The sequence below is a fragment of the Scyliorhinus torazame genome, chromosome 11 (genome assembly GCF_047496885.1).
Source record: "Scyliorhinus torazame isolate Kashiwa2021f chromosome 11, sScyTor2.1, whole genome shotgun sequence".
In the NCBI taxonomy this organism is placed as follows: domain Eukaryota; kingdom Metazoa; phylum Chordata; class Chondrichthyes; order Carcharhiniformes; family Scyliorhinidae; genus Scyliorhinus; species Scyliorhinus torazame.
This window is the reverse complement of record NC_092717.1, coordinates 159,106,636-159,130,347: the sequence shown is the minus strand read 5'-3', so window position 1 is coordinate 159,130,347 and position 23,712 is coordinate 159,106,636. Positions and strand designations below refer to the sequence as shown.

At 52.8% G+C, this 23,712-nt stretch overlaps 1 protein-coding gene across 5 annotated transcripts in view; it reads left to right on the top strand.

The window, feature by feature from the left end:
• The first annotated feature begins 16,254 nt into the window (after positions 1-16,254).
• snx16 (sorting nexin 16) overlaps positions 16,255-23,712 on the top strand; it is a 50,117-nt gene continuing 42,659 nt past the window's right edge. Inside the window, exons 1-3 of one of the 5 annotated variants that reach the window (XM_072467932.1) lie at positions 16,277-16,414; positions 18,709-18,867; positions 19,231-19,682. In XM_072467932.1, the coding sequence (XP_072324033.1) occupies positions 19,308-19,682 (375 nt within the window). In that variant the 5' untranslated portion in view covers positions 16,277-16,414; positions 18,709-18,867; positions 19,231-19,307. Of the gene's footprint in view, positions 16,415-16,624; positions 17,038-18,708; positions 18,868-19,230; positions 19,683-23,712 lie in introns of those variants that run through there. The other 4 variants (XM_072467930.1, XM_072467929.1, XM_072467933.1 and 1 more) reach the window with 4 other exon arrangements.

Sequence of the window (23,712 nt, the reverse complement as noted above, 5' to 3'; positions counted from 1 at the left end):
CCAACCACTCAAACCAGTCAATCTTTTTTCCCCTCCAATATCTTTATACATCTCCAATACTTTTACAATTAATTAAGCAGCTTGCAACCCCCAATTTAACAGAATTATTAGAGCACAGAAGGAGGCCATTTGGCCTATTAGGTCAGTACCGGCTCTCCAAATGAGCATTATGTGGTGGAGATGGTTGACGGCTTCAAATTCCTTGGTGTGTACATCACCAACAATCTGTCCTGGTCCACCCACATTGACGCTACGCCAAAACAGCACCTATACTTCCTCATGAAACTAAGGAAATTCAGCATTGACTCTTGATGCGACCTTCAATTCACACGAAACCAGGAGTAGAAGTAAACTGTGGCTTTAATCAACCAGAACAGTGCCTGCCTGCGACTGATCTGTTAGTGGGAGCCGCCTACAGGGCGACTGCTCTTTATACCTCCCCTCAAGGGGCGGAGCCCACACAGGCCCAACATGCTACATCATAGGTAATACCTTACAATGGTCCATAGGTGGAGCCCACATGGGCAACAGCGTAATACAGATATGCACATGGTGAATTGTTACAGCAATACATTCACCACATTCATCCCCTGTTTAAAAAATGAAGTCCGGCGGGGGTGAAGGGTTCATAAGTTCAGCCTGTCCGGCGCACGGATTGTGCACTGTGATCCCGAAGCTCTGGTATCGCAGCTGGCCCGGGCGTCGAACTCAGCCGTGCTGGCATCGGTAGTGAAGTCGCCGATGCAGGTACAGACATGGACTCCGGGAGCATGTCTTCTGGGGCTTCATTCCTGTGGGCCGGTGAAGGGGGAATGGCGGGCGGGAGGGGGTGTGGGTGTCATGTAGAGGCGGGGGCGCTGGTCAGCGTAGGTTGGGCGGGGTAACTTCGGGTGGCGGTGGTAGTGGAACCTGCGGGTGCCAGGTCCCAGAGGGAGACCATATCCTGTCGGCCGCCGGGGTGTTCGATGTGTGCGTACTGGGGGTTGGAGTGCAGGAGCTGGACACTCTCGACCAGGGGGTCGGACTTATGGCTCCTGACGTGTTTGCGGAGCAGGATGGGCCCCGGTGTCTTCAGCCAGGGCAGAAGTGGGGCCTTGGACGTGGATTTCCTGGGGAAAACAAATAGGCGGTCATGCGGGGTCTCGTTTGTGGCCGTGCAAAGTAGGGACCTAATAGAGTGGAGTGCGTCGGGGAGGACCTACTGCCAGTGGGGGACTGGGAGATTCCTAGATCGTAGGGCCAGGAGGACGGTCTTCCAGACCGTCGCGTTCTCCCTCTCCACCTGCCCGTTTCCCCTGGGGTTATAACTGCTCGAGGCGATGCCCTTACTGAGCAGATACTGACGCAGTTCGCCCCTCATGAACGACGAGCCCCGGTCACTGTGAACGTACGTGGGGAAACCAAACAGGGTGAAGACACTATGTAGGGCTTTAATGACAGTGGCCGCGATCATGTCGGGGCAAGGGATTGCAAAGGGGAATCGGGAGAACTCGTCGATGATGTTGAGGAAATATGTGTTGTGGTTGTTGGAGGGGAGGGGCCCTTTGAAATCGATACTGAGGCGCTCAAAGGGCCGGGATGCCTTTACCAGGTGGGCCTTATCCGGTCGATAGAAGTGCGGTTTACACTCCGCGCAATTTAGCAGTCCCTGGTCATGGCTCTGACCTCCTCAGTGGAGTAGGGCAGGTTGCGGGTCTTGATGTAGTGGAGAAGCGACCCCCAGTGGCAGAGGTCATCGTGGATAGCACGTAGTCGGTCTTGCGCGCTGGAGCATGTGCCGCGGGACAAGGCATCTGGGGGTTCGTTGAGCTTCCCAGGATGATATACTATATCGTAATTATAGGTGGAGAGTTCGATCCTCCACCTCAAGATCTTATCATTCTTGATCTTGCCCCGCAGCGTATTATCGAACATGAAGGCTACAGATCGTTGGTCGGTGATGAGTGTAAACCTCCTACCAGCGAGGTAGTGCCTCCAGTGCCGCACGGCTTCCACGATGGCTTGGGCTTCCTTTTCGACTGAGGAGTGTCGAATTTCGGAGGTGGTGAGGGTTCGTGAAAAAAACGCTACTGGCCTGCCTGATTGAGGGTAGCGACGAGTGCGACCTCTGATGCGTCGCTCTCCACCTGGAAGGGGACGGACTCGTCCACCGCGCGCATTGCGGCTTTGGCAATATCTGCCTTGATGCAGCTGAAGGCCTGGCGGGCCTCAGCCGCCAGTGGGAAGATGGTGGCCTTGATTAGTGGGCGGGCTTTGTCCGCAAAGTTGGGGACCCACTGGGCGTAATATGAAAAGAACCCGAGGCACCTTTTCAGGGCCTTGGGGCAGTGGGAAAGGGGGAGTTGCAGGAGGAAGTGTATACGGTCGGGGTCGGGTCCTAGAATCCCGTTTTCCATGACGTAGCCGAGGAGGGCTAGTCCGGTTGTGCGGAAAACGCATTTCTCCTTGCTGTAAGTGAGGTTAAGGGTTCGGGCGGTTTGGATAAATCTCTGGAGGTTGGCATCGTGGTCCTGCTGATCATGGCCGCAGATGGTGACGTTGTCCAAGTACGGAAATGTGGCTCGCAGCCCGTACTGGTCCACCATTCAGTCCATCGTTCTTTGGAAGACCGAGATCCTGTTTGTGACGCCAAAGGGGACCCGGAGGAAGTGGAAGAGGTGGCCGTCTGCCTCAAAAGCCGTGTTGTGGTGGTTCCCCGGGCGGATTGGGAGCTGGTGGTACGCAGACTTCAGATCCACCGTGGAGAACACCTGGTAGTGCGCGATCTGATTAACCATGTCTGCGATCTGGGGAAGGGGGTACGCATCGAGGTGCATGCACTGGTTTATGGTTTGGCTGTAATCTACAGCCATCTGGTTCTTTTCCCCGGTCCTGACGACCACCACCTGAGCTCTCCAGGGGCTATTGCTGGCCTCGATGATTCCCTCCCGCAAGAGTTGCTGGACCTCGGACCTGATAAAAGTCCTATCCTGGATGCTGTACAGCCTGCTTCTGGTGGCGACTGGTTTGCAGTCGGCGGTGAGATTTGCGAAGAGCGGGGGAGGGTCGACCTTTCGGGTCGTGAGACTATATACGGTGAGTGGGGGTAGGGTCCCGCCAAACTTCAGGTTTAGGCTCCTGAGGTTACATTGGAAATCCAGTCCCAATAGAAGAGGAGCGCAGAGGTCGGGGAGTACATATAATTTAAAATTGATGTACTCGGCGCCCTGTATTGGGAGGTTTGCAGCAGTGCACCCCCGGACCTGCACCGAGTGCGACCCGGAGACGAGGAAGACGAGGGAGATGCGCCGGGAAGATTGGGAGCGAGCAGTGTCTTACCATGTCTGGATGAATGAAGCTCTCTGTGCTCCCGGAGTCGAAGAGGCAGGGCGTTTCGTGTCCGTTTACCCGGACGGTCAACATAGAGCTGCGGAGGTGTTTGGGTCGCGACTGGTCAAGGGTGACCGCGCTGAGTTGCGGGTAGCCGGTGTTGTCAGAGGTGCTGGGGCGGTTCCAAGATGGCTGCCCCCGTTGGTCGCACGTATCGGGCGGCGTTGCAGATGGCGGCCCCCGTCGGTCGCATGTGTCGGACGGTGAGGAAGATGGCGTCCAAGATGGCAGCCCCCATGAATCGTATGTGTCGGGCCGCATGGGCAAGGATGGCCAAGATGGCGGCCCCCATGAGTCGCACACGCTGTGCGGGCTGGAGGATGGCTGCCCCCACGGGCAACACGAGGCCGATGACGCGTCCGGGGGGGGGGGGCGGTGGCGGAGCCGGCAGACACACTGCCACACTGCGGGTCTGCGGGCCTGTGAGTCTGAGGGTCGGGCCTGCGATTTAGCGTTTTTGGACCTGGCCAGGCAAATTTTAGCAAAATGTCCTTTTCTCCCGCAGTCGCTGCCGTTTGCGTTCTGGGCCGGGCAGCGCTGCCGGGGGTGTTGAGGCTGGCCGCAGAAATAACAGGGTATCCTCCCATGGTGGGCAGGCAGCCGTGCGGCACAGGCCTGGGGTATTCTTTGGTCGGGGTTCCACGAGGGGGTTGCATGATCGGACGGAAACGCGTTAAGACTTTGGAACGCTACTTCCAGAGAGGAGGCTAATTTTACCGTCCCTTCCAGGTCTAGGGCACCTTTTTCGAGTAGGCGCTGTCTCACGTCGTTGGACCTGACTCCAGCCGGGTAGGTGTCCCGGATGGCGAGGTCCATATGTTGAGTGGCCGTAACAGCCTGGTAATTGCAGCTTCGTGCAAGGACTTTGAGGTCGCGTAGGTACTCTTCCAGCGATTCCCCAGCTTGGTCAGGGAACTGCTCGGCCCAAGACCGTAAATAACTACAGAGTCCTGAACACAGCCCAGACCCTCACGCTAACCTGTCTGCCATCCATTGACTCTGTCTACAACCCCCGCTGCATTATTATTTTTTAAAATATATATATTTGATTCAAATTTTTTCGGTCAAACAAGAACAGTACAGGATTTTCCCCTTCTTACAACTTTAAAACAATGTAAATAATAATGACCGTTTTTTTTAAACAAATAAATTATATATTAACTAAACGGCAACTGCCAACAACAAAATAATAACTCTCCAAGACAATAAAGTCCCACACGCCAGTATAAATAACTAATATACAAACAACTATAGGAAACCCCTGAGGGCCCGCGTGGGCCCTCCCCCCCTCCCTCCCTCCCCCACCCCCCCTCCCCCTCCCCCACCCCCACCCCCACCCCCCCTCCCCCACCCCCACCCCCCCTCCCTCCCCCACCCCCACCCCCCCTCCCCCCCCCACCCCCCCCCCTCCCTCCCCCACCCCCCCTTGAGCCGAACCTCTTAGTGCATACTTTATCCGCTCCAATTTTATAAACCCTGCCATGTCGTTTATCCAGGCCTCCACGCCCGGGGGTTTAGCTTCTTTCCACATAAGTAGAATGCTTCGCCGGGCTACTAGGGACGCAAAGGCCAAAACATCAGCCTATCTCGCCTCCTGCACTCCCGGCTCATCTGCAACCCCAAATATAGCCAACCCCCAGCCTGGTTCGACCCGGACCCCCACCACCTTTGAAATCACTTTTGCCACACCCACCCAGAACCCATGCAATACCGGACATGACCAAAACATGTGGGTGTGGTTCGCCGGGCTTCCCGCGCATCTCCCGCACCTATCTTCCACTCCAAAAAATCTACTCAGCCTTGCTCCCGTCATATGCGCCCTGTGTAGAACCTTGAATTGTATCAGGCTGAGCCTGGCACACGAGGACGAAGAGTTTACCCTACTTAGGGCATCTGCCCACAGCCCCTCCTCAATCTCTTCCCCCAGCTCCTCCTCCCATTTTCCCTTCAGCTCGTCTACCATCGTCTCCCCCTCATCTCTCATTTCCCTATATATATCTGACACTCTACCATCACCCACCCATGCCCCCGAAATCACTCTGTCCTGGATCTCTTGCGCCGGGAGCTGCGGAAATTCCCTCACCTGTTGCCTCACAAATGCCCTCACTTGCATATAGCGAAATGCATTCCCAGGTGGCAACCCATATTTTTCTGTCAGTGCTCCCAGACTCGCGAACGTCCCGTCTAAGAACAAGTCCTTCAAATTCGCAATTCCTGCTCGCTGCCAAGATTTAAATCCCCCATCTATCCTTCCCGGAATGAACCTATGGTTGTTCCTTATCGGGGACCACACTGAGGCACCCGTCACTCCCTTATGTCGTCTCCACTGCCCCCAAATTTCTAGTGTTGCCACCACCACTGGATTTGTGGTGTACATTTTCGGGGAGAACGGTAAAGGCGCCGTCACTAATGCTTGCAGGCAGGTTCCCCTACAGGACGCCATCTCTAGTCTTTTCCACGCCGCTCCCTCCCCTTCCCCCATCCACTTGCATACCATTGATATATTGGCGGCCCAATAATAGTCACTTAAGCTCGGCAGTGCCAGTCCCCCCCATATCCCTGCTACGCTGCAGAAACCCCCTTTTCACTCTTGGGGTCTTCCCAGCCCACACAAAGCTCATAACGCTCTTATCCACTTTTTTGAAAAAAGCCTTGGTAATCATCACAGGGAGGCACTGGAACACAAAAAGAAATCGCGGAAGGACCACCATTTTGACCGCCTGCACCCTGCCCGCCAGTGACAGGGGCACCATGTCCCATCTCCTAAAATCCTCTTCCATCTGCTCCACCAATCTTCCTAAATTAAGCTTATGCAAGGTTCCCCAGTTCCTGGCTATCTGGATCCCTAGGTACCGAAAATCCCTTGTTACTCTCCTCAGCGGCAAATCATCTATTCCCCAGGGCGCATCACAAACAGCTCACTCTTCCCCATATTCAGTTTATATCCCGAAAATTCCCCAAACTCCCTGAGTGTCTGCATTATCTCAGGCATCCCCTCCACTGGGTCCGCGACATACAACAAATCATCTGCGTATAATGACTCCCGGTGCTCTTCTCCTCCCCTAAGTACTCCCCTCCACTTCCTAGTGCCCCTCAGCGCTATGGCCAGTGGCTCAATTGCCAACGCAAACAGTGTCGGGGACAGGGGACATCCCTGTCTTGTCCCTCTATATAGACGGAAGTAGTCAGATCTCTGCCTGTTTGTGATCACACTTGCCACCGGGACCCTATATAAAAGCTGAACCCACCCAATAAACCCCTCTCCAAATCCAAATCTCCTCAACACTTCCCACAGGTAATCCCACTCCACTCTATCAAATGCTTTCTCAGCATCCATCGCCACCACTATCTCCGCCTCTCCCTCCGGCGGGGACATCATCATCACACCTAGCAGCCTCCGTATATTAGTGTTCAACTATCTCCCCTTAACAAACCCAGTTTGATCCTCGTGAACCACCCCTGGAACATAATCCTCGATCCTCGTCGCCATCACCTTGGCCAAGAGCTTGGCATCTACATTCAGAAGGGAGATAGGCCTGTAAGACACGCACTGCAACGGGTCTTTGTCCCTCTTCAGGAGCAACGATATCGTCGCCCCCGACACTGTCGGGGGCATCGCCCCCCATTCCCTGGCCTCGTTAAAGGTTCTCGTCAGAAGCGGGGCTAGTAGGTCCATGTATTTCCTATAAAATTCCACCGGGAATCCATCTGGTCCCGGGGCCTTCCCTGCCTGCATGCTCCCAAACCCTTTTACCACCTCCTCCACCTCAATCTGTGCTCCCAATCCTGTCCTCTCCTGCTCCTCCACCTTCGGGAATTCCAGCTGATCCAGGAAGTGCATCATTCCCTCCTTCCCTTCTGGGGGTTGAGCCTTATACAGCCTCTCATAAAATGCCTTAAACACCCCGTTCACCCTCTCTGCTCCCCGTTCCATCTCACCCTCCTCATCCCTCACCCCACCTATCTCCCTTGCCGCCCCTCTCTTCCTCAATTGTTGGGCCAGTAACCGGCTCGCCTTCTCTCCGTACTCATACTGTACTCCCTGTGCCTTCCTCCATTGTGCCTCTGCTCTGCCCGTGGTCAGCAAGTCAAATTCCGTATGCAACCTTCGTCTTTCCCTGTACAGTCCCTCATCCGGAGCCTCTGCATATTGCCTATCCACCCTCAAAACTTCTCTCAACAATCGCTCCCTCTCTTTACTCTCTTGTTTCGCCTTATGGGCCTTTATGGAAATCAGTTCCCCTCTGACCACCGTCTTCAGTGCCTCCCAGACCACTCCCACCTGAACCTCTCCATCATCGTTAATCTTCAGGTACCTTTTGATACATCCCCTCACCCTTACACACACACCCTCATCCGCCAACAGTCCCATATCTAATCTCCAGAGTGGGTGCCGTTCCTTTTCCTCTCCTACTACCAGATCTACCCAATGTGGGGCATGGTCCGAGATGGCTATGGCCGAATACTCCGTCCCTGTCACCTTCGGGATCAGTGCCCTTCCCAGGACAAAGAAGTCTATCCGAGAATACACCTTGTGGACATGGGAGAAGAAGGAAAACTCCCTACTCCTGGGCCTAGTAAATCTCTAGGGGTCTACTCCTCCCATCTGCTCCATGAGTCCTTAAGCACCTTGGCTGCTGCCGGCCTCCTCCCGGTCCTAGACCTGGACCGGTCCAGCCCTGGATCCTGCACCGTGTTGAAATCTCCCCCCATTACCAACTTTCCCGCCTCCAGGTCCGGGATACGCCCCAGCATACGCTTCATGAAGTTTGCATCATCCCAGTTCGAGGCATATACGTTCACCAGAACCACCGCTTCCCCTTGTAATCTGCCACTCACCATCACGTATCTACCCCCACTGTCCGCTACTATGGCCCTTGCCTCAAACACTACCCGTTTCCCCACTAATATAGCCACCCCTCTATTTTTCGCATCCAAGCCCGAATGAAATACCTGTCCCACCCATCCTTTACGTAATCTGACCTGATCCACCAGTTTCAGATGCGTCTCCTGTAGCATGACATCTGCCTTTAATTTCTTTAGGTGCGCGAGTACCCTTGCCCTCTTAATCGGCCCATTCAGCCCTCTCACATTCCACGTGATCAACCGGGTCGGGGGCTCTTTACCCCCCCCCCCCCCCCATGTCGACTAGCCATCCCCTTTTTTAAACCAGCTCCTCACCCGGTTCCCACGCTCCCATTTGTCCCCCCGACGGTGTCCTCCCGTCCCGACCACCCCGCCCCATAACCGCCCCTTTCCCTTAGCAGCAGCAACCCAGTTAACCCCCCCCCCTCCACTAGATCCCTTTCTAGCGTAATTGCTCCCCCCATGTTACTCCCAGAAGTCAGCAAACTCTGGCTGACCTCGGCTTCCCCCGTTGATCCTTGGCCCCCCATTGTGTAAGGCCCCCTCCTTCCTGCGCGCCCTTTCCCGCCGCAATTACCATAGCGCGGGAACAAAGCCTGTGTTTCCCACTCGGCCCCGCCCCTAATGGCGCAGCTCCCTCTCTCCTTCCCCCTCTCCTTCCCCACCGGCGCCCACAGTTCACCATACCCCCCCCCCCCCCCCCAACGAGGGGAATAGAGAAAATTTCCCCCCCTTCCCCGTCCCATACAATCCCCCCACTACTTTATTACAGAAACTCTTTCTCTCTCCAGTCTAGTCCAACTTCTCCTCTACAATAAATGTCCATGCCCCTTCTGCCGTCTCGAAGTAGTGATGTTTCCCTTGGTGTGTAACCCACAGTCTCGCTGGCTGCAGCATTCCAAATTTAACTTTCTTTCTATGTAGCACCGCCTTGGCCCGATTGAAACTCGCCCTCCTTCTCGCCACCTCCGCACTCCAATCCTGGTACACGCGGATCACCACATTCTCCCACCTGCAGCTCCGTGTCTTTTTCGCCCATCTCAGGACCATCTCCCTGTCCTTAAAGCGGTGAAACCTCCCCACTATGGCTCGAGGTATTTCTCCTGCCTTTGGTCTTCGCGCAAGGACTCAATATGCTCCCTCCGCTTCCAAGGGGCCCGTCGGGGCCTCCGGTCCCATTAACGAGTGAAGCAATGTGCTCACATATGCCCCGACGTCCGCCCCCTCTGCGCCTTCGGGAAGACCCAAAACTCTTAAGTTCTTCCTCCTCGAGTTATTCTCCAGGGCTTCCAGCCTCTCTACACACCTTTTATGCAGTGCCTCGTGCGTCTCTGTCTTCACCACCAGGCCCTGTATTTCATCCTCATTCTCAGCAGCCTTTGCCTTCACATCACGAAGCTCCAACTCCTGGGTCTTCTGTGCCTCCTTTAGCCCTTCAATCGCCTGTAGCATCGGGGCCAACACCTCCTTCTTCCGCTCCTCCACACAGCGCCGCAGGAACTCTTGCTGTTCCGGGCCCCACACCGGCTTCCGCCGCCATCTTGCTTCGTGCTTCCCTTCCTTGCCGCTACTCCTGAGGATCCTCTGCAATCCAGCCACTACTCTCTTCTTTCTCCATATATATTTGGGGGATTCCCTTCTATTTCACCACACAATGGTTTTAGCCATCAAAAATTGCCGTTGGGGCTCCTAATAAGAGCCCAAAAGTCCGTTCCAACGGGAGGTGCCGAAACGTGCGACTCAGCTGGTCATCGCCGCACCCGGAAGCCCTCCCCGCTGCATTATTAAAGACCCCTCCCACCCAGGTTATTCTCTCTTCCATCGGGCAGAAAATACAAAAGTCTGAAAACGTGCACTAACAGGTTCAAAATCAGCTTCTTCCCCGCATTTACCACACTCCTGAATGACCCTCTTATGGACTGAACTGATCTCGCCACACATCTTCTCTTCTGAGTAGTACTGCACTCCGTGTGCTTCACCCGAATCCTTGGCATGATTCTCCGCTCCTGCGCCAGTTGGGAGAATCGCCTGGGTCGCCAGATTTTCCCGCGACGCTGGTCCGATGCCCTCCCGCGATTCTCCCAAGCGGCGAGAACGGCCCCGTCGAGTTCCGCACGGCGCAGGCCGGAGAATCGCCCGAGACACCCAAAATGGCGATTCTCCGGCACCCCCGCTATTCTCAGGGCCGGATGGGCCGAAGTCCCGACGGCGTGACCCCAGTTCATGCTGTCGCCGTTCACACCTGCTATTTAAAGTCGGCAGCCAGTCGTGCTGGCTGACGCTGACCAGTGAGGAGATGAGCGGACTGTTCCGCAGCTCCTGGAGACCGGGTCGGCTTCTCCGAGAAGGCTGCGGCCAACGAGGGGATGAGGGAGAGTGTGCAGGTGGGAGGGGGGGTGAGGGAGAGTGCGCAGGTGGGGGGGATGAGGGACAGTGTGCAGGTGGGAAGGGGGGTGAGGGAGAGTGTGCAGGTGGGAGGGGGGTGAGGGAGAGTGTGCAGGTGGGAGGGTGGGTGAGGGAGAGTGTGCAGGTGGGAGGGGGAGTGAGGGAGAGTGTGCAGGTGGGGTTAGGGAGAGTGTGCAGGTGGGGTGAGGGAGAGTGCGCAGGTGGGAGGGGGATGAGGGAGAGTGCGCAGGTGGGAGGGGGGTGAGGGAGAGTGTGCAGGTGGGAGGGTGGGTGAGGGAGAGTGTGCAGGTGGGAGGGGGAGTGAGGGAGAGTGTGCAGGTGGGGTTAGGGAGAGTGTGCAGGTGGGGTGAGGGAGAGTGCGCAGGTGGGAGGGGGATGAGGGAGAGTGCGCAGGTGGGAGGGGGGTGAGGGAGAGTGTGCAGGTGGGGGGGTAGGGAGAGTGTGCAGGTGGGAGGGGGGATGAGGGAGAGTGTGCAGGTGAGAGGGGGGATGAGGGAGTGTGCAAGTGGGAGGGGGGATGAGGGAGAGTGTGCAGGTGGGGTGAGGGAGAGTGTGGATGGTATCGTCCATCCGCGGATGCAACATGTCAGCCGCCCTGATATGGCAGGACGGTGACGAGGACACGGCCGCAGGTTGTCGTGTGGCTGCTGCGCACAGGCGGCTGGTACACTGGGGAGGAGTATGGTGTGAACTGACCGTTGGACGGTGACAGTGACCAGGTGTTAGGTTGGCTGCATATCTGCAGCGCGACCATCCCACCGGGGCACACAGGCATCCCATGCAACCCGGCTGGCGAGGTGTGGAAGAACCTCCGTGTAACATGTCGTTTCTCTGCCCCCCACCACCCTCCTGCAGGTCACCATGTATGCCAACCAGACAGCGATGTTCACTGCCGTGGTTGGAGCCGCAGCTCTGGAGTTTGCCATACGGCAGCGTAGAGTCAGACAGCCCACAGTGGCTGCACTTGCAGCGGTTGCCGGTGCAGCAAAGGGGATGGCCGCGGAGTGGCCCGTCGTCGCCGCGCAGGCGCTCAGGACCCGAATGTACAGGGGGATGCCGAGGGGAACATTGACCCACTGGCGGCGAGGAATGCAGAGGAAGTGCTTGGGGGGGGAGCAGGAGGAGGAGGATCCACTGATGGTGGTGCCAGGGCGCCACAGGCATCCAGCAAGGCCGAGGGTGTACCGTGACAGAATGTCGTTCGAGGCCCTACCGGACATCACATGCAGGAGGAGACTACGGTTCAGCAGGGAGACGGTCGCACATATATGCCTCCTCGTGGCGCACCTTGCACCACTTGGAACTGGTGGAGGACAGTCTCTGTCAAGGTGACGGTGGCCCTAAACTTTTATGCAACCGGTTCCTTCCAGGCGCCGAGCGGGGACCTCTCCGGGATATCACAGGCATCGGTCCACAGGTGCATCAGGGCCGTCACCAACGCCTTGTACGCCATCGCGGACAGGTACATAAAATTCCCCGAGGACCAAGCACAGCAGGAAGCACGGGCACGTGGATTCGCCAAGGTGGCCAGGATACCGATGGTCCAGGGTGTCATCAATGGTGTGCACGTCCCCATGCGCCCGCCTGCAGACAACAGGGAAGTGTTCATGAACAGAAAGGGCGCATACACCATGAACATTCAGGTGGTGTGCGACCCCCACATGAAGATCATGCACGTGTGTGCAAAGTACCCCGGGAGTGTGCATGACGCCTACATTCTGGCACAGTCATTCATCCCCGCAATGTTCGATGGATGCCCCCCCCGGCTGAGGGGCTGGTTGCTGGGCGACAAGGGCTATCCGTTGAGGTCATGGCTGATGACGCCAATACGGAGGCCTCAGACCAACGCGGAGAGCCTATACGAGGCCAATGCAGCAACCAGAGGTGTGGTGGAGTGGTGCTTCGGCCTGCTGAAGATGCGATTCAGATGCCTGGACCGCTCCGGAGGGGCCCTGCAGTACCGGCCCGACAGGGTCGGTCGCATAGTTGTGGTCTGCTGTGCGATGCACAACATAGCCATGCAGAGGGGAGATGACCTGGTGGAGGAGTCGGAGGGACGACGGCAACGGAGCTAACGCGAACGAGGGGAATGGGGAAGAGGAGGATGCGGAGGAGGAGGGTGATGGGGCGCATCAGGGTGGGGGGAGGGACGCAGGATACAGACACTGCCCGGGTGCTAGTTACGTCCAGGAGGAGCACCAATTCCACATCACCTTACCATTGCGGCACTACGGGATTGCACAACAGTGATGATTGGGTAAGCGGGTGTGATCAGTGCCATGTTGAATGACAGCCCGCTCTGTGATGAGCTGTGTGCTCAGATTCGCCAGCCGAGGGCTGACTCATGGCTATAGCTGAACCATGCACTCCGGTGGTCAGAGCCTTCGTGACGGATATTTCACCACATGCCCGTGTGGGGTGGCTGGTGTCGGTGTGCCGAGGCCAACAGTGTCCGATTATGGGAGGCAGGGGGGAAACGGTCAGCACATCCGGAACAGACCTTGAACTGCTCGTATACCACTACGCCACTCGGTCACCCTCACGGGCCCCCTGGCACCGGACATAGCACAGAGTCTTACAAGTCAAATTCAACAGTGAGTTTATTTTTGTGATTAACATAGGTGCCCTACCCCCTACAACTAAACTGTGCCCTGCACCCGTGCCAACTTCTTACGTGCCTAACTTCTTTGCCTTACGGGCCCTACCACTACGTCTAGGTGTGTTCCCAGATGGTACAGCAGGAGTGGAGGCGGACTGCTGAGAATCACGCCCTTCGACATGGCTCCCCTTCGGCACGTGTTTCCTGGGGCGGCCCGGCTTCGATGGGCCAGGCTGCTTGGCGGGCGTGCTGGATGGCGTTGTGCCACCCTGACCTGTCCGCTGCCCACCAGATGCGCCAGGGACGGAACGGGGGAGGCCAAGTGTACCGGGACATCCCTTGATGGAGCTACCGGGATGGGCCCCAGAACCTCCTCCGCCCTCGGGGAGCCCGGTGGCCCCCGGGCCTCACTGTGGGACGGAGATGCGATCGGAGACATGCCCCGTCGCAACACCGACACCTGGCGCTGCCAGTCCTGGAGGCCTGCAGCGGGATCGACCACGGTCCGAATGTTCTCTGAGACGGAGCCCAGGGAGTGCAACATTCTTGCCAAGGACTGTGCGATCTCAACCTGTGAGTGCGCCACGCCATCCATCACGTGCGCCAGGCAGTCAATGCTCTCCGCGACTGACTGCTGGGACTGTGCCATCGCTGGCTGGGACCGGGCCATGGCATGGTGAGACTCGGCCAGGGCCCGGAGAGCGGCGGCAATGTCGTGTTGGCTCTGGCACATGGCTACCTGTGAGAGGGCAGCCCTCTTCTGGGCCATGGATGACGCGTGCACGTTAAGCCCAACGCCTTGCAGAACCTGACCCATGGCCGAAACCCTTTCACCCATTGCCTCCACCGCGGACGCCACCCGTGCGGTGTCAGCCTGGGTGGCTGCGATGAGTGGCACCACTCCCTGCTCCTGAATGTGGATGGACTCCTCCAACTGCGTGTGCTGGTCCTGGAAGATGGCCCTCATCCCGTTATTCAGTCCCTGGGTGTCCACATGCATCGGTTGTCCGGGTGGGTCGTGCATCCAGGAACCCGGGAACCGTCTGGGTGGCAGCTGTTTGCTGGGCCTGGGCTGCCCTCCGACCGTCCAGCCCCTCGGCTGCTGCAAACTCCACCCGCTGTACCGGCTCGGCTGTGGGGTGCATACCAGACCGTGACCCGGGAGCCTCATCACTTATATGCCCAACCGAGGTGAGTGTCTCTGCGATGGTGTATGGTGTGGGAGACAGCAGTGCCGCAAGCTCGAGGTCATCATCCGTTAGGAATTCTGGTCTGTTCTCCTCCCACTCATGGCCCGGCGCACGCGCCATGCCGGCCATGTCGTGCTGACCTCCAGGTGATTCCACCGAGTGTGTGGCCGTGATGTGCGTGTCATCTTCAATGTCTGCCCTGTGCCCCTCACTATTGTCTCTCTCGGTGGTGTGAGCGTCCCGGTCCTGCATCCCATACTGAGAGGTTTCCCCTCCTGTCCAAACGACTGCCAAGCTCTGGCATGCGTCCCTGGGTGCACTTGTTCCGCTGTCTCTTGGCCGAGACGTCCCTGGACTTCCAGCGGCTGGCCCTGGGGAACATAAAGATTTGGGGTTCGTTATACACGGTGTCCCGGGTGTATGGTGGTGGTGGGTGCACAGTATGAGGGGGGAGGGGATCGAGGCTGCAGTGGGCAATGTGTGAGGGAGACGAGGACAGGTTGGGGGGGGGGGGTGGTGAGGACATGCAGGGTTGTCTCACTTGCTTCTGCGCCTCCGAGCTGGCATGTCGCGACCTCCCGGGTGGCGGATCCCCCAGTGAGGTCCAGGGCCCTATGCTCGTGAATGTTTAGGGGGTGCAGCACAGGAGAACCCCCTCCAGTTCTCATACGCTCACGCTGGTTGTGAGCTGTCTTGTCCTGGGGGGGGGGGGGGGGGGAGAAAGCATCACAATTAGGCGGGTATCATCAGGGCGTGCAGATATAAACTACATTTTTGCTGGTTCACGAGACAGCACGCCATGGCATCGCTCCGGGTGGGGTCCCGGAGCTCATGTGGGTCGAGTAAATCGTTGGGCACCCTGACCCCCCCAACGCCCCCCCCAAAGACCCCCTGATGCCCCAACACCCCCCCGATGCCCCAACACCCCCCTGATGCCCCAACGCCCCCGACCCCCCCCTGATGCCCCAATGCCCCCCATCACCCCCCCTCGTGCCGGGGGGGGGGGGGGGGGCTGGGGTCACCCTCATGGCACTTACCCTCGCAGCCCAAGTGAGGTCATGCAGCTTCTTACGACACTGCTCCCCGTCCGGGGGGGGCCTCTGACCCACAGCACTGACAGCGGTGCCAACCTGACGCCAACCGCACCTCACCGCGCTGGATGGCTGGCGATGCCCACGTCTTGGGCAGAGGGTGTCCCTTCTCTGCTCAACCTCATCCGGCAGGGTATCCAGGTCCGTGTCCCGGAACCTCGGTGCGGCTCAGCCATCTCTTTCTCTCTCTTCTCCTCCGGGTCCTCTGTGCGCGGATCGCGCCATTTATGATGCACCGCCGCGTCATTCGGGCGTCGCGCGGTGACGACGCGGCTTCCGCGACACGCCCCCCCGAGGTTCTCGTGGCCCCGATCCTAGCCCATTTTCGTGCACTGAATCGGTCGGGATCGGGGCCGTTTCGCGCCGTCGTGAACCTCGACGGCGTTCACGACGGCGTGGCCATTTTGGCGCGGGAGCGGAGAATCGCGCCCCCGTGCCTATGTATTTACATTGTGTATTCATGTATGTCCTATGATTTTCATGTATGAAATGATCTGTCAGGACTGTATGCAGAACAATAATTTTCACTGTACCTCGGTACAAGTGACAACAAATCTAAATGTAAATGCCCCGCCTTCTCCCCGAAACTCCACACATTCTTCCTATTTTTCCACATGTTGCTCGCAGCAGTGTCCAGGTTACTGCAGAAGAGTGCTGACTAATCCTTGGAGCAGGAGTTTGGTATTTCATCACTAATCAGCAGTTAGTCGCCTGGTTGCAGTGGTCCTCCAGGTCACATGGTGAATGGATCCGCCCGCTTTCCCAGCCAGTTTGTGGAGCAGCCGCTGGCGACGTGTTGACGTTGAAGGGAGCGAGGAGCAGGAAGCCGCTGCTTTGGGGATTCTTTATCTGAAGGGGGGGGGATTGGGATTGTCTTCCAGTCCCTGGCTGAGGTAAAGGGGGTTGTTGCAGTGGCGGTGCTGCCGGGGATCGGCTGCAGCCTCGGCAGGCGCGTGATCCTGTTTTGCTTCCACCGGCGGTTGGCGGATGCGCGCGCCTCAGCCGAGTTTACCCCCCGCCGCCTGGGTCCCCAACCTCTGCGCCCCCGGCCGCACCACTCGGCGCAGACCCCCCCCCCCCCCCCCCGGGTTATCATTGTGCCCGCGGGCGGCCACATGAAGCCATTATTTGTCCAGGGGGAGCCGGAGAGTTTTATAAACACTCCAATGAGGTGGATTCGGAAAAACTGGTTTTGCTTCGGGGAATAAATCCAGTTTAATGTCCGCCCGCCCGCGCTCCATTACTGCAGGAAAGTATCCAAGCGCCTATGATGTGAAGAAATCGGGTTATAATACTGAATGCACGCGGTTCTTCAATGTACTACGCAGGTGGCTTAAATTACATCTCCGCAAGTTTCCCTGGAGCAGTCCCAACTGCCCCTAGTTTCACAAGTTCGTACAAATCGTTTGGATGGGAACGAGATTAATCAGTCCATTTGTAGGCTGGTCCCTTACTAAAGGGAGACAATGTTAGATTTTTTTTCCGTCCTGTGACTTGATTGAAGTATCGGGTTTTGGTAATTATGAAAATATTTACCTAGTTGCGTAATGACTTAATGCAGCGGTCGAGGTGGCGGTCTTATCGTTCACGCTGAAAGCTTCAGTAAATACACTTGGTGCTGAGTCATTTATGGATTTAAGATGTCAACCTTCGTTCAATATAGTATTCACGCATTTGAGTCAAAAGGTTGGGCGTTCAAGCCCCACTCTCAGAACCTGAGTGCAACATCCAAACGGACACTTCACGCCATCTTTCAAACTGTTAAGCTTCCATGCCCTGCCCCTCTTGGGTAGACTTGCCCTTTTCCTAGCTCTAACCTCCTACAGCCCTTGGAGATGTTTGTGCTCCTCCAATTAAAGCTTTTTTTCGAGGTCGGCGACCTGCTGAATCCAGCCCATGTGTATCCCTCAATCAACCAACATCACTAAAATAGATAATCTGGTCATTATTTCATTTCTCTCTTTTTTTTGGAGCTTGCTGTGCACAATTGGCTTTACAGTTCCTACATTACAACAGTGACTACACTTCGAAAGTAGTCGATTGGCTGTAAAAGATTTGGGATGTCTGAGGTGGTGAAAGGCATTATATAAATATAATACTATCTTTAATTGAAAAATGAGGTCTGGCAAACTTGCAAGTGGATGTTGGATAAGTCATGATTCTGCCTTGCTGTGAGAGGTATCATTGTTAAATAATGCTTGTTGGTTAAATAATGGCCAGCACGGTAGCATAGTGGTTAGCACAGTTTCTCCACTGCTTCAGGGTCCCAGGTTCGATTCCCGGCTGGGGCACTGTCTGCGGATTCTGCCCGTTTTCCCCGTGTCTGCGTGGGTTTCCTCCGGGTGTTCCGGTTTCCTCCCATAGTCCAAAGATGTGCGGGTTAGGTGGATTGGCCTTGCGAAATTGCCCTTCGTGTCCAAAAAATGTTAAGTAGGGGTTACGGGGCTAGGGTAGATATGTGGGCTTCAGTAGGATGCTCTTTTTAAGGGCCGGTGCCAACTCGATGGGCCGAATGGCCTCCTTATGCACTGTAAATTCTATGAATGCATGTTGCTTAAATTTGTGTATGAAAGATCGCTTTTCGACAAATGACTGGAAGGCCACCTGTGAAGTAGTATCCTAGTGTAAGGTAGCCTTCAGAAGAGATGAGGGAGTGACTGCAAAAAAAGTGGATGGCACTATTAATGCTGCAATGAACATTATTGCAAGTCATAAATTGTCCATTATCACTTGGAATCATGAATTTTGTCTTGCTGCCTGTGAATGAGTTTATCACAATTGGAGCTCAAGTACAGATGAATGTGCATTAATTCTGTCACCTCTTTCATGAACTACAGTATCTTTTTTACTGTTGACAGCCAACCAACCCTACCCTCTTGCATTTCTCTGGCTGACTTTTTAATGAATCTGATACCCTGATTTTAAATTGGTACGCCCAGTTGCTACTTGTAGCAATGTAATGCTGCTTACATAATACTTCCTGACATTTGTTCTAACGTGGCACATTTACCTCCTTGTCTTCCTTTGGTGTACCAGAGCAAACTGTTCTAAATTTGTTTTCAGCTCTTAAATATCATGCACTTTATAGCCTTGAGACAAAAGGGACCTTTCAGCCTTGAAAGAAACTTTTGTTCCTCAGCTCTAACAATACGGATCAGTCTAATGCTTGCTTCTACATCACTTCTAGAATTGGGGTGGCACAGTAGTTAGCACGGTTGCCTCACCGCGTCAGGGACCCGGGTTCAATTCCGACCTCTGTTGACTGTGGAGTTTGCACATTCTCCCCGTGTCTGCGTGGGTTTCTTCCAGGTGCTCCAGTTTCCTCCCACGGTCCAAAGATGTACAGGTTAGTAGGTTTGACCATGTTAAATTGCTCCTTATGGTGGGGCTGCAGGAATAGGGTGAGGAATTGGGCCTAGGTGGTGTGGTCGTTCAAAAGAGTCGGTGCAGACTCGATGGGCCGAATGGACTCCTTCTGCACAGTAAGGGTTAGTTATAGAATAGAAAGTTCCTATATGTCAAGTTCCAAAGTAACTTTTAATTCTAAGATTGTATTTGAAGGGATGGTCAGTTAATCATGAGTTGTTTTAGCTTTCCATGAAATCAGTAATGTTCCAATGTATTCTGTTTGCCTTTTAGGTGCCTTTGTGTAATATTTCACATCAAAAAAATAATTAATTTGGATATATTTTTCTTCTTGATTTTGTAGTTTCAAAGGCAAACTTGATTTGCCACCTCTTATGCCGAAGGGGGAGAAACTAGTTCCAGCAAGTGTGCCGCGGAAGGATGACCACTTCATTTGTTCCTGTACCCATACCAGTAGGGAATGCCTCTTCTGGAACAGCTACAAGTAGAAGTCGAAGAAGTTCTTCACTTCAGTCTTTGGACAGTGTGTCCAGTTCAAATTCATCAAAAGGTCAAGTTGGCGATTTGCATTCTGGTGGATTTAGAAAGACAGTTACCTCTGAGCACCTAGCTTCTACAAACTTGACAAGTAATAGTCCTTTGCTCCGAACTAAGCTCAATGGTGCAAACTCATCAATTGAATACTCTTCCAAACCTATGGAGTCTGACAAAGAGACTGAATCAAACTGGGAAGAGAGACCTGCTACACCTACTATGTTGGGATATGAAGTTATGGAAGAAAGGGCGAAATTCACAGTAAGCCAAATTTGATTTTTGTGCAAATTTGATAAAAATCCTTGCTTCATTTGTGTACTACAATAAGTGTTTCAGTTCATTTGGAGCTTAGCCAATCATAGTTATTCCATCTAGTTTTGGGGTTTGGATTCACTGGGTTACTGTTGTCCCATTTCCTGCTGACGTGTGAAGTCTGCTTGTTTTGTTTTTGTTAGTGTCTTCAAAAATAATTGTCATTGATCTGACTTTCTATAGTTGGCAGCTCATCATCCACAGCAGTTCCCTTGGGCTCCCCACCTACTTTGACCTATAAATGAGATGTTTCAAAGAAATAGGAACTGAAAGTACTGTTTATTCAGGCAGAGCAAATTCTTGTGCAGCTATTGTATATCTATTTCAATATTTTTGATTTCCTATGGTGGGTATGGGAAACCATCATTATTATTGGATGAGCCTCGTATGGGGAATTGGCACAGCAACCTTTTTTAAAGATAAAAACAGAAAATAGTAGATAAACTCAGCAGATCTGGCAGTATCTGTGGAGAAAAAAATGAGTTTCGGTTTCGAGTCCATATAATCTTCCTACAAAAGTTTGTGTTCGCATATTGTGTCTTTTCTGGATTCTGAATGGTTTCAGATTTTGGACCAATACATAGAATCCCGTCAGTACAAAGGCAGGACACTCGGCTCATCAGGTATGCACGACCCTCCGAAACAGCATTCTAGCTGGGCCCACTCCCCCGTCCAATCCCCACGCAGTGATCATGTCCAATCCACCTAACATCTGTATCTTTAGACTGAGAGGAAACCAGAGCGCACGGAGGAAACACACAGACTCTGGGTGAACGTGTAAACTCCACAAAGAAAGTCGCCCAAGTCCTGAATCGAACTGGGTCCCTGGCTGTGAAGTAGCAATGCTAACCACTGGCCGAGGGGAATTCCGGCTCATGTGACATTTAGGCGTTTACAAGAATTACTATGCAAACTTAACACTGCTATTGCCTATGTAAAAACAAAATATTTCATTTAGAACACTTTGGGAGATCCTCAGGGGATAGAAGGTGCTATAGAATTACATTATTTGGTCTCTTTTGAGAGGAGAGGAAGAAACTGCAAAATATGCTGAGTTCTATGGGTGGCACATGAGCACAGTGGTTAGCGTTGTTGCTTCACAGCACCAGGGTCCCAGGTTCGATTACAGACTTGGGACACTGTCTGTCCGGAGTCTGCATGTTCTCCCTGTGTCTGCGTGGGTTTCCTCCATGTGCTCCAGTTTCCTCCCACAAGTCCCGAAAGCCCTGCTGTTAGGTAAATTGGACATTCTGAATTCTCCCGCAGTGTGTCCGAACAGGCGACAGAGTGTGGTGACTAGGAGCTTTTCACAGTAACTTCATTGCAGTGTTGATGTAAGCCTACTTGTGACAATAAAGATTATTTTTTAAAAAAAATACTGTTTTCACCTTTTCATCTCCGTTTTCTATTGTCTTCAAATACCTCATTGAAAACTCAGATCCCCAAATATTAAAACTTCCATGTTTTCACCACTATTTTGGGGTCATCAAATATTAAAACACATCTTGTTTACTCCCAAATCTGTAAAATGCAAATATTCTTTGGCTCTTTTGAAATGCAATAGCTACATATCAATTTCAACACTTTATCCCCAAACGCAAATTTCAAATATACTCTGTTTACTTTTAAGTTAAAACTCGCCATAAAGTCGCAATACCTTTCATCCTTTACACTCCATGGACAATATGACTCTGGCACCCTCCTTTGATTAACCCTTGAGACACACAGTTTTAAGTTTGCTTCCAGATAAACATCCAGAAAATTCGAAATGGAGGATAGAGTTCATGATCTAAAGTTGTTGAACTCAATGTTGAATCCAGAAGGGTGTAAAGTGTCTAAACAGAAAATTAGGTGCTGTTCCTTTAGCTTGCACTGGCCTTTACTGGAATGTTGCAGCAGGCCAAGGACCGAAATGTGAGCATGAAAGCAAGGTGGTGAATTGAATGGCAAGCGATGGAAGGTCGGGGTCGTGTTTCTGCACTGAGCACAGGTGTCCTGCGATCATGTTTGAGTCCCCAGTGTGGAGGAGGCCACATTGTAAGTAGTGAATACAGTAAATTAAATTGAAGGGTGACATAGGACTTTGACTTGGAAGCAGAAGTAGACCATTCAAGCCTACTCTGCCGTTGTCAGATCAAGGCTTTTCTGGTTGTGGTCCCAACTACACTTTTGTCTGCTCTCCATAATCTTAGATTTTTGGTAGACAAAAAAAAAAAATCAATCTAACTCTGCCTTGATTAAATTCAATGACCCAACCTGTGTTATTCTCTGAGGAAGAGAATTCCACATCTTAATGACACATTCAAAATATCCTCATCATCTCAGGCCTCTTCTTAAACTGTGTCCCTTAGTTCTAAACTTCTCCACAACTGGAAACATCTTTTGGTATCTATCGTTTCAAGTCCCCTCTGGATCTTATAAGTTTTAATAAGGATCACTTCTCATTCTTCCAAACTCCAATATAATAATAATAACTTACATTAACACTACAATGAAGTTACTGTGAAATGCCCCTAGTCACCACATTCCGGCGCCTGTTCGGGTACACGGAGGGAGAATTCAGAATGTCCAAATTACCTAACAGCATGTCTTTCAGGACCTGTGTGAGGCAATCGGAGGAAACCCACTCAGAATGAGGGAGAACGTGCAGACTCCGCACAGACAATGACCCAAGCCGGGAATTGGACCTGTGACCCTGGCGCTGTGAAGCAACAGTGCTAACCACTGTGCTACCATGCTAGGTATTGGCCCAACGTTTTTAAACACACTCCATAGATTAAAAGGGAATCAAACAAAAGTTAAAAGATTACAGGGAATAAGCAGAAGACTGGAATTAGACTACGTTTGTGTAGAAAAATACCATTGCAGACTTTTGAGATATCCATCGATCTGTTTCTGAGGCATGATGTTTCAATTCTATACCTATTTAGAAAGCTGCAGTTCAAATATTTTTTTTTCTCCTTTGTAGACCAACTCTAAAAATAAATACGGTTGAGGTCTGACGTCTCTTGGAAAGTAAGCAAACTAGATAGCAATGTGACTGCAGATGTATCCTGTTATATAAATCTTTCTTAGTCTCATTACTAATTGGCAATTAATTTCAACAGTTGAAAAATAATTTTTGAGTGCCCCATGGCCCATTCCATAGATTTGTGTAACAATCCCAGCTGATACACCTTGATAATCAGGTCCCAGAGTGGAAACTTAGCTCAATAGATCATAACTTTTATTTTTTATTTACAGACATGGATGAACAGTCTTATCTTTAACAAAATAATAAAATATTAATTAAACAAGGAAAGATTAACTATAATACACTACTCCTCCACTCCCACTATATCTTTACAGGTATATTCAGATTTATAATGCTTACATAAGTTCCACAATATCTTAAACTCTAATGTTTTCAGTAAGTATACAGTCCCTGTAAACCAATAGGCGAAATGTGGTCAGAAAAATCTCACTCTGAAACCAAGTGGCAGATGCTGCCTGATACAACTGTGGATTTCTCATCAACTCCCCCCAGATGCTTATCACACTGAGCCAACTGGTTTCACTGGAATCTGACTCCCAAACTCCACTCTTTTTTATAAAAAAAAAAGCAAACCTTAGAATCTGCTCCCAAACAATGCTTTTGCATGGATGCCTTTACCAAGGAACCACTTTAGGATTTCAATCTCCTTTCAGTATTCCTCTGCCTTGGGTTGCTCCATCAATTCAAGCTTCCATACTGTCTCTCCGATATCCAGCCTTGTCAACAGAACACAACTGTTTCAAAGGCTGTATGAAGATATCGCCAAACCTTTTGGGTTATCTCCGATATCTGGCTTCTTACTTTAAATCTTGTTCTTGCAGCTGTCTCTTTAACTTTGACACTTTCTTTGCTTTTTGCTTGACCTTGTTCAACTTATTGTTGTTCCTTTAACTTAACTCTTCCTTAGACATTCTTTTTGCCCAAACTCCCTGGTTTCTATACTTC